Here is an 11,741-nt window from a genome sequence, read left to right as displayed (position 1 = left end):
ATCAATCAATTACTCCCTCACTTGTATTCGTCTTTTTTTTTTTGTTTGTTTGTTTTTTTTTGGATGACAGTTCTTCATCCAATGGACTTACAAATGGTCAATTTGGTTTCTGTGGAATCTGTGGTTTTCACTATCGTACGCCCACAAAATTAAAGAATCTGCAACAGAATTCAGTGCAACAGTACCTTTGAGGAAAACAAAGATCCTTGGGTCTTGATGTTACGACCTAAGACTCCCCAACCCACACCACCACATTGCCTCTGAGGACGTCAGTGATCTCACAATTCAGCTTGTTGAGCCATCCGTCGAGGATAAAGAGGGACTCTCTAGACGGGGTCATGAGGTACTGTCCAAACATTCCGCTGCCTGCCATTACCCTGTTCCTACTGCTCCACGGCCACTCAAACGACTTGGTGGCCTCTTTCAAGCTCTTGATCATCTTAACTTTGCCAGTGCTCAGCTCTACAAACAGAGCGTCAGTTTGACGGCCGGAGCTGCCGAACACGTTGTACTGGTGGACCTCCGTGAAGGAGCGCTGGAAGGCCAGATCTGAGAGATGAAGGTTGGTGTGGATGTCGAAGGGTGCCTGAATCTCTCCCCGCTCTGAGATTGTCTGGATCCTCATCAAGCCATCACCATCATCGACAGTGACCAAGTAATGACCATCTGGAGACACGTAGGGAGTGCCGGTGACGTCGCGGTTTTGTCCAATCACACTATCCGTCACACTGTCCAAGATGAGTTGGGGCTGTGTGGCACCAGTGGAGTCAGGTCTGCAGTTGACAAAGTAGTAGCCGCCAAGATAGGTGTAGGCTACAGACTTGGGGATGCAGTTATAGTCCCGTAAACTGATGTTTTTCACGTACGACGTCGTCTCCAGGTCGATCTTGTGGAGGACAGGCTCATTTCGATGAAGGATGAGGCCGAATCTGTAGTGAATTTAAAGAGAAAAACAAAGATTCAATCAATAACAAATTGTTGTCTTGTAAAACCCAAATTATGACATTTTTTTAGTCACGTTATTGACATGGCTGTAGGGATGGTGATGCCAATCGGTCAGTCATCCACTTCGTACAACATTTGATGGCAATCTATCCAATAGTTGTTGGGATATTTCAGACATTCATGTTCCCCTAAGAGTGAAGCGTCCGACTTTGGTGGTCCCTTACTTTTTTTCTTCAAGCACCACCATGAGATTGACAATTGTTTTTTGAGTGAAATGTCTCAATAGCTATTGAATGTATTTCCATAAAATTACACACATCCATGGTGCCTAAAGAATACATTCTAATGACTTGGGGGGTCCCCTAACTTTCATCTAGCGCCACCAGCAGGTCAAAGTTTGCACTTATCCTGTCAAATACCTCAACATCTACTAATTGGACTGGAACAAAATTTTATGCATTCATGGATCCCAGACAATGTATCCACTTGATTTAGGTGATTTCCTAACTTTTCCTTTGGCTCTACTATGAGGATGACATTTGTAATTAACATTTAAATGAAATGTCTCTAAAACGATTCAAGTTACATGAAATTTGAAACACATATCCATGTCCAATGCAAGATGAATCATAATAATCTTGGTGATGCTGTATTTTTTCATCTAGCCCCATCATCATGTTGCATTTTCAAACTGTCAAATACTTTGGTTCATGACCAGATACCTTCCCATCAGTCTCAGCTGTACTATGTTACAGCAATAACTAAGATTGAGAACATCGTAAACATTGTACCTGCTACATAAGCATGTTAACAAGCATGGTCATAGACCATAGACTCTTGGTCTTGCTATATTTTATGAATTCATAATATACAGAGCAAACTTAACTTCACAAACTTAAAATCACTGCAACAGTAGAGTAGGCTCAAAATTACAGCCAAAGTTATAAAGAAGTAGAGCTGCTTATGAATTCTGGGTCTGCAGCCTTTTTGGATGATTAAGATAACATGAAATACTAAGTAAAACTAATCTTAAAAAAAGAAATTTTAATCATGCATTGGGTCTGAAAATCCATTTTTCCTATTCTAAGTAAGGAATATGCCGGTTAAATGTTGTGATTCCTTTTGTTTCCATGGTTTATGAATTTTAAAGTAGCAGGTCGACATCTTCTTGAAATAGAGCAGTACAATCCACGTATCAAGATGACGTCAACCCATAATAAATGCAGATTGATTTGCACTGGGTAATCATGAACATTTTTTGGACTGGCATAATTTTAAAGAAATGTTCAGGAAAAGGAAAAAAAAAATGAAATGTTGCCGACAGGTCCATTTAACCACTTCAACAGGCAAATTCTAGTCCCTGACAATTTTCATATTGGCATTCTAGCATCATCTATTCTTTTCCCTCTAATAGAATTATAGCAATTTTATATATGGCCATCAGTCAGTGAAAATGCTACTCATTACAAAAACCCAAAGAATCTCTTAATGGCACATTACATTTTAACAGCTGAACAGGGTAGTAGGGGAATATGCAAGGAGCTGACAAGCCTCAATTAAATGTGAATACCAGCTGATCGATGCTGACAGGCACTTCAATTTTGCCGTTATTCATCATCTTTTATGCCACTTGAACACCAAGCTGTCTGTACCTGTGAACAGAAAATGGCTGTTTGAAAGCCACGAAGCCCATTATCATCCCTGTAGAGGGAATCATTGATCCAGAGATCATTCTGTCCACTGGGTCCAGGCAGGGTCATAAAAGATGAGATTTGAACTTTTTCTTTTTTTTTTCTTAAAGCAGTCCAGCAGGTTGTCTACGATAATTTGTGCGTGCGAATTAACAGAACAAAGTGCTGAACTCTCTATAACATTTGTTTAAGAGAGGCCACAGTAACCACTAACTTAATTTCCTACTGCTACAATAAGGTGACATTGGAGTGTTAATGTCTATGCAGGGCTAAACAGCCAAAGTTGTCAGGACACACTTTAAATCCAAGTGGCTCATTTAAATTAAACTATTTTTGTTTTGATTTGGATGGAGATATTTAGATGTCCTTTTTTTCCCCTGTGGAACATCATCATTATTTTTGATATCCTTTGAACGCAAACATTTAAGATTAAGTTTAAGTTGCAGTAAATAGTGCACGCAAATAGTTTGGAAACCTGCAAGTCTATGTTTTGAGTTCACAGCTTTTTGTGTCATTTAAACTGGTATTAAGTCTCTTACTTGCAAATGACAATTATCTCCATTTAAGAACTTTAAATTAAATTTCATACAACTGATATCCATCCATCCAACCATTTGCTATGCCACTTATTCTTGTGAGGGTCGTGGGGGGCTGGAGCCAATCGCATCTGACATTGGGCCAGAGGTGGGGCACACCCTGGACAGGTCACAGGTCTGTAAACAACTGATATAGTCATTTTCTTTCACAAATAGTAGTACCTCCACTGAAGGAAAAGTGACATTTATTTTCTGTGTCATTCTAAAAATGAGACAGATTTTTTCCATCTTCTAATTGAACAGTTGGGAGACTTTAGGTCTTATGTCAAACCAACCGAACAGCCTTAATGTGACATGGAAAGCTAAACATGTTAGATTAAATTCAAAGGAAGCCCTCTGACACTAAACTGGGTGGTTCTTGATCCTGCCATGTCCCACCAGTCTTAAAAAAATAAGCTCTAAGACTGGTAAGAATTTAGAAAGATTTTTTTTTCAAATGTGTATTTTAAACCTGAAAAAAAACATATTCTCATCCACTGGGAGACAGAGCTGATGATTTACAGACCAATATTATCACTGTACCTGTCAGACACTGAAACGGTTTTGCAATGGATTGTATTCAATATTGTGGCTGTTATGACAAATCAATGAGTGGTGCACAAATGCTGTGCTATATTTGTAACATGCTTGGAAGCTAAAGGTCAACGTTGCATTTATCCTGCGCTGAAAAGATTATTTTCACCAACAGTGAGATTTTTTTCCATTTATGACAAATTAATAATCAGACATTGTTTGGCCTCGCTCTGATGTGAACACAGCTGGGTTGCTTCAGTGGCAGATCCAGATTGCTCGCTGCCAAACTGACAGCTGCTGTTTGCCGTTTGTAACATTGATTAATGCATCAAAGATTCTCCCCGGTTCCGAACAACGGGGTTATGTTCAAATGAAGCTACTTCCTCTTTTATCATCTTATCGTCATGTAGGTATTTTCAGTTTAAAAAAACTGACCGGTTCTGAACACTTGACCCCAAAGAAATATTTACCCTGCAGTTCAGTTAAAGATCCTGTACCAAAATTCATGAACAAAGAACGTAACCCTGCTGCACAGTAAGAGATACTCATAACACAGCAATACCTGTTCATCCATCCTCCAGCTTGAAAGCATCGAATCAACATCTCGCTCGGCTTGTTTTTGCCAAAAGGGCTCTCCTTTCAATGACTAGAAATTTGTGAAAAATAGGATAGGCGCGGGCAACCCAATACTGTAGATGTGGGTAAAAATAAATAACAGCTTTTTTTTTTTTTTTTTTTCTTACATGCAGGTCTGCTAGACTGTAAGTCGATGGGTTTAATGAATGACAGCCCCCAGAAGTTCCTCCTTGCTTTACAGTAGCTGCTGAGGGAATCCCCAGTCATTAAACAATCCCCGGAAGTTGCTGAATATATGTTGGCTGCTAACACGCTGCTCATGCTGCTGCATCGATTAGTCGATGCTGCGTTCCTGCCAGCAGACAAATAGCTGTGTGGATACTTAAAAAACAAACCAAAAAAAAAAAAAATAGAGAGCCACAAGGCAGTAGTTAATTCAAGCTTTCCTTATATCTGCAATAAAACAACATCCAGGCACATGGATATACCGGAAGCTTTTTTGTGTACTTCAGCTGTGAACTGATATATTCTGGCAGATATACAGAGGACTACTTCACACGAGAGGACTACAAGGCTGAATTATGGGTTTGTAACCATAGTACATGGAGATCCCACAGAGTCTCAGTGTGCTACTTCCATCTGCTTTCAGCTAAGTATACTGAATCAAAGCAAGAATTAAGTTTTTTTGGAGAAGACATTTAGGGACAAAATATTAAAAACACTTAACAATATAACGCAGTCTAATACAAAATTACGATAAATTATAGTCTCAAAAATGTACAATAAAATTAAATCAACATTTAACTCTTTCAACATTTTAAGTTTGCATATTCCAGGGTTATTGTATCGTACTTTATTATTTCGTAAAGGTGTTTTCATTTGTTCGAACTTGGATTAGATATCATTTCATATCAGTCAGGGCTGAGGGATGTACTACACCGTGCAAAAATTAAAATTCCTCAGCCAGCATAGGTTTTGGCAAGCTGTTCATACGTAACTGAAGTGAGAGCATGTATTTTCAACATGATCCCAAGATGTCAGAAACAGTCATAAAACATTCATACTGCTCATGGCATTTTAACTATTCTCTATCCATTTTATATCCCTCTTGTCTTGTGTTTTATGAATCTATTTTGGACAAATAACAAGGACCTGCTTTATGACTGTACTGTACTTGGATGATTTTTGCATAAATTGGACGAGGTTCCTTGATTTGTCAAATTTTTAACATGCTGGATTAGCAAAAAACGTATTCCTGTCTTTTTTTATTTCGAATAACAGATTAGTCGTCTGACAGAGAGTTAATCGGCATCTCTTTTGATGATATATGAATAGTTTCAGTCCTTTTTCAAGCTAAAGTGCCAAACATTGTCTGCTGCTTTTCTCTAGGTTTTGTGATTATAAAACAGAATCTTGTTTGGTTTTAGACCATAAATCGGACAAAACAGACAAAATAAAGGCTCTGGGAACATTTAATGGGCATTTTTGACTATTCTGGGACATTTTATAGACTAAACACATTGTGAGACTAATTGATAACGAAAATTAGAGCAATTAGTCAATTGATCGATCGACAGAAAATTATTCAGCAACTGTATTGATAAACAATTGATGTTTCAAGTAAAGATGTCAAACACTTGATGGTTCCAGCTTCTCAACAGTGAGGATTTGCTGCTTTTGTCTTGTCTCAACGTTACATTAAACTGACTGGCTTTAGGTTTTGAAGTCACAGTTTTGAATTCCCCGCTTTTCTCTGTTTCGTGTCATTTGAAATAGAATATTTTCGGGGTGCGGATAGCTGGTCAGACGAAACAAGACCTGGCGACATCAGCTTGGGTTTTTAGAAATTGCAATGGGCATTTTTCACAGATTTCTGACTAATTAACCAAGAAAATGACTGGTCATGAAAATAGCTGTTAGTTCCAGCCCTGAAACTTACCTAGAGTATACTGTAACAGTGGATTTTATCCATACTGCCCTGTCCTGATATCAGTTCTACTTGCCTGTCCGCAGAATTGCATCTATACAGGGAGAAAGCTGGTTAATCTCGATGGTTGTATAGTTAAACACTGAGAGAACTCGCACCATCACGCCATTAACATGCCATGTGTGAGATGCACGGCGTCTATACTATGTGAAGGTAACTGCTCAGGTATTGTGTTTCGCGTTGTAGGCATGTAAACGACATTCATAATAAGAGGACCTGGCTGTAGCAGTAGCAAACAGTAACCTTATTTAAAGAGCATCAAGAATGATGAGTAAGTAGCTGATAAAGACTTAAATTTTCAAATACAACACTGCAAAAAAAAAAAAAAAGCCACACTTTCCTGCAATCTTCCCTGCAGGTCTCAGTGGATCTAATTACAGCTGTGCCAGTAACCCTCAGCCCAGCTGCTTACTCCTCCTCTCCAGGAGACCATTAACATCCTGAAATCCTCCAGACCTCCTGTCGGTTCCTGGCCTCTCCGTGACATTAGTCAAGCGTTTGGGATCGGCTTTTCTCTGTACACGCTAAGCCTGAGCTAGACAACTGCTAATGACTTGTGAAAACCACAACAGTGTTTTGATACACTCCGCATTCAGCATGTCTGTGCTTTGTAGTTGATTAACTAAAATCAAAGAAAGGAGGTGAGGTGCCAACTGTCTTTAATGCTCTATGCAGAATTTTTTTCATGTTATCTTGGTGGAAACACATTAGTAATCCTACTCCAAGTGCGCTAATGTCTCGTACGATTAGTGTTCAGCCTCTTTAACCATTTGACACTAAGATTCTGGGGACTTCAGCATCAGTACTGAGGAGGCAGGTGTTGTCTGATTTGTATCTGATATTATACAAAATAACATTTACTCGCAGTAAATGGATTTGAATTGATATTTTCTCATCCTCCCATTATCATGTGACAATGTAACAGCGTTTGGCTGTTTGGCAAAATTTTTGTTCGATAGTTAATATTTTTCAGACTTTTTCTTGAGCCCACCATATGTGCCAGATGTGATTCTTGGCTGCTTGACAGCTTTTCTCCACGGTTAATTTCTGCAGTAAAGACGTTGGGAGACGCTAAGAACTCGTTTTCACTCGTCATGAATTATTATTTCCTCTGTGGCAGCAGAACGTGTTACGCCAGCCTTCATTTAACATGACGCCGAGCCGACGTAAGGCTGCTTGGTTCGAATGGGGGTCATCAGCATTTACTTACCATTCTGGAAGCTTAGCAGCGTAATTACACCGCCTACACCCTTGTTCCCGTGACAGAGCTGGTTGAAGCAATGTAAACACGGAGCACTTTGGTTGTTACAACCGCGCCAACTACACAAGGACTGCGCGAAACGGGAAAGGATTTTATGGCATCATTTTTTTCAAGTAACATTAGCTGATTGATGTGTGTTACGATATATACACTCAGTGACCACTTGATTAGGCGCATCTGTACAGTCTAACATAATACAATACGATTCTGCCCTAAGTCTACTTTTATGATGCCTGTAATGTTCAGTTTTATTTTTTAAACTGACGAGGAGGTGTAAAAAAAAACAAAAAACAAAAAAAAACACATACATGCTAACAATGTCTGTGTTAGCATTGAGGTCAGAGTTAATGTTTGTGTTGTACTGGAGTAAATTATATCCAGAGGTGTTTCTAGCCTTGACCTCCCTATTTATATACATGAGGGCGGCAGAGTATTACAAAACACCTCTGAATATAATGCAGTCCGTTACAACACCAACTTTAACTATGACCTCACTCATAAACACAAAATTGAGATTACACATCTCTGACTGTCAACAAAAAGGGAACATTACAAACTTTGTGAAGGCAGAATTAAATACAGATAATAATGTTTGGTTTGCGTTTGAGACCGTTCACTTGCACTCTGGGTGCCTACTCGGATTATGCTGCTTCAGGTGATACACTTGTGTGGTATATACCATCCTTTATATGACATCTCGAGTTAACGACATACACCACCCATTTGTGTCAGTTTGGACTAAAGTGTTTAAGTCATTTTTCAAGCAAAAAATGCCAAATATTCTCCGGTTCTATCGTCTCCAATGTGAGGAATTTGCTGCTTTGCTGTGTATTATGGCCTTTTTAAATTGAATATTTTTGAAGGGCCAGTTGGCAAATGTAGACCTTTGAAGACATCAGCTTGATCTTTGGAAGCTTGTGAGATTTTTCACTCTTTTTGAACATTTTATAGACTCATTGAATTGAGAAAATGATTGATAATAAAAATAATCATTCAGTTGCAGCCCCAGTCTCATCCACTTTGTGACTGAACGGGACCTTAAGTAGCCAACGCATTGCCACACTGCCAGCAGCATCATGTTACCTCATTTATCCACAACGGCTGCTTTACGTTTAAGGTTGCTGATTTCTGTGCCGACAAAAAAAAAAAATTTCATCAGAGGGGGGAGAGCTTACCTCTTTCATCCTGATCATTCCACTTTTGATACCTAAGCGACAGCATATGGTGTGTATAGCTAACTCAGCCAAGCCAGCTGTGCCTAGTTTGGGAAGTGGGCTGGTCACCCCCAAAGACAGCCATCTCACTGGTTAGACATAGCTTTGTTTGTGTGATATGATTGGTTGTTAACACACTGCCAAGACATGTAAGTTATTGACAGTATGCTACAGGCTTCTAATTTCCTCATCAAGGAAATGTTTCTGTTGCGCTCAGTGTTCATCATTTAAACCGCTTGGCCCTCCTGCCACAGTTAGTTTCAGAGCACTGAACTTTTAGTGATTAAAAAATTATCTGCTGCTGTTAACTGGCTTTGGGGCTTTAGGATTCATATCGTTCAGATATAAACTGTTCATTCAATATAGCTCATTCAAAGAAGGGCTTATTGTAAGAACCATTTCAGGTGAGAGGCCGTGTATGAACCCTGGACCTTCCTCCCAACACCTCCATTAAGGAGACAGGTACACACTCGCTCCCAAACAAAATGCCCATCCACATCATTATCGTAGCATTGAGTCTTAGAGAAAAAAGGGAATCAAATGCCAATGGGGTGAATTTAATTTGCAAATCAATTTGCATTAGGAGTGCTCGTGGATCAAACAGAACATACCTGATGTGATTAATGATGAGGCTGGAGGCGGGAATGAAGAAGTCGTCCACTCTGTCGAAGCGCCTGCCGACCGGCTGTGTGTGAACAGTGTGGTGGGAGACTCGTACACTGGCCTGATTGATCACCTGATGAACACCAACAGAGGAGGTGGTGGGTGTTTAACATGAGTCTGATGAATACGCTCTGTGCTGCTGGTTTCTACTCATTTAAGTCGATGGCTCACGCTTATTTGTAGCTCACAACCAGCAGATAATCATATTTGTACAATTAACACATTTTTAATTTTCATTTTTAGTAAGAGTTTCATTCCATTAAAGCAGCGTCCACTCGAGTAAATCACTTAATATGTTGCTGTCAGTGGGAGGTGATGTGTGCTGTTTTCACCGATGTCTAAATAATACTTGTACATGCATGGAAGCGTGCAGATATGTGCATATGTGTAGGCGGGGTTGGTGTTTTCAGTAAGCCACAATGCACAAAGCAAATTGGCACAGACCAAACCTTGTTTTTATGAATTTTTGTGCAGGCGATGACAAGCAGGGTTTTCAAGGAAAACCACTCAAGAAGATAGAAAAATAATAATTAAAAAAATTATGTAATCTATTTATAGCTATTATTATTATTATTATTATTATTATTATTATATTTATAGCACTATCTTAGCATATGTGTCATAGAGAAATACAGTGTAATCTGTAAGTTTCTGGACAATTTTTGCTGTTTTGGTTCTGTGCTCCAGCACACTGGATCCGAAATGGAGAAAGTGTCTGACATTTAAGTTCTGGCTTTCAGCTTCAGCCTGAACAAGGATGTGACAAGAGTTAGACCAATAAATTGGCCATGCCGATATATCTGCTTGCTGCTCATATATCTGTACCAGTATGTGTGCACTGTTTATGGAACGATGGTTTGGACCTAATTTTTTGATTTGATTTGTTAAGTTACTTGCAACAAAGTTAGTTGCAGCTAATGACTAATTTTATCATTGATTTCTCTGCTGATTATGTTTCAAATGTCTTATTTTGTCTCAGCAACAGTCCAAAACCTAGAAAATCTTCAATTAAGTATAACAAAAGAGAAAGAAAAGCAGAAAGTACTCACAAATTTGAAGTTGAAACTAAGTAATTTTCAGGCTTTTTTGCTTAAAAAATGACTGAAATGATTATTTGATTGTAAGATTAGTTGCTGTTTTTTTTTTTTTTCTGGCAAGTGACTAATCGATGAATCAACTATTTGTTTTAGCTTTAATTTGTGTTTCTGATAGTTAGGTTAATAAACAAAGTAACTATCAAACAGTAAGGTGTAATTGCAGTACACCAAAATATGTTAGTGATAATTCATAAACATTGTTGCCAATGCGTACAGTGTACCGGAGTGTTTCCCACCAGAGAGCACTGTCAATTTTTTTGTTAACTTTAAAGTGTCCCTCTGAGTCCATATCCCGGTCACAAGTCTTATAAATAAAACATTTAAGGGCTCTTTATCAAAAATGTTTGTTATGTATTTATTCTAAAAATTGCTATTGGCTGATTTTTCCACCCTCATATCTCTGTTTGTACTGGCCTCAAACATCTAGTATTGATTGGATTATAGATGTGACTATCCTCAAATTAAAGCTGAAAGTCAGCAACTTTTAGTCATTGTTTTTATTTCAATCCCACCGTGCTTGGAGGCCAGAGTCAAAACAATTGAAAATGTGTCACTGTCCAAATAGTTGCACTGTAAGTGACTATTAATTACCCTCATCAGGCAAGACAAACGCGGTGATTAATACCACATCCATGCCATATCGGAAAAAGGGGAGGAACACGTCAAGATGCAGGAATTCACATTTAATCATTTGTAGTGTCGCCCTGCTAAGATGGTGATAATAAGTTTATAATATACTGTATGTGTGTTGCTAAAGAAAGAGACAACCTATCAACAGAATTCAGCAGAAGTTGCTTAATTTGTTGTTGTTATGTTCACACATGGTGATTTATTATAATTAGCACCAGGAGACTCGCAACCTTTTTCCCAGCCCTCTCCTTATATTGACGGCAATGTGATCTAAAGTTGAAGCAGCCGGTCGGTGATCCGTCACTATTTTGATAAAGAGTTAATCATTTGAGTCCCTTGTCAACCACAACTACCCAAACATTTGCTGGTACCAGCTCTTTAGATGTGAGTTTTTTTTCTGCTTTTGTAAGTGTAAACGGAATTTCTTTGGATTCCGGACGGTTGGTGGAACAGTCCACTGGAGTAGTCACTTTGGGCTCTGGGAATTGTGAGGGGCGTTTTTGGTCATTTTAGAAATGAAGAAAACGGAATACACAGAATAATTGTTAAGTTGACCTGACATCAACAG

The 11,741-nt window shown here is 38.8% G+C and overlaps 1 protein-coding gene across 1 annotated transcript in view; it reads right to left on the bottom strand.

Annotated features, from left to right (window-relative positions):
• Positions 1-226: 226 nt before the first annotated feature.
• The window catches only part of fstl5 (follistatin-like 5), a 157,857-nt gene continuing 146,342 nt past the window's right edge, over positions 227-11,741 (bottom strand). The window contains exons 15-16 of the mRNA XM_040120213.1: positions 9,395-9,519; positions 227-929 (exon numbers count right to left, since the gene is read on the bottom strand). Of these exons, the coding sequence (XP_039976147.1) occupies positions 227-929; positions 9,395-9,519 (828 nt within the window). The remainder of the gene's footprint in view (positions 930-9,394; positions 9,520-11,741) is intronic.

This window comes from Xiphias gladius, chromosome 23 (genome assembly GCF_016859285.1).
Source record: "Xiphias gladius isolate SHS-SW01 ecotype Sanya breed wild chromosome 23, ASM1685928v1, whole genome shotgun sequence".
In the NCBI taxonomy this organism is placed as follows: domain Eukaryota; kingdom Metazoa; phylum Chordata; class Actinopteri; order Istiophoriformes; family Xiphiidae; genus Xiphias; species Xiphias gladius.
The sequence above is the reverse complement of the archived record's forward strand: the minus strand, read 5'-3'. Positions and strand labels throughout refer to the sequence as shown.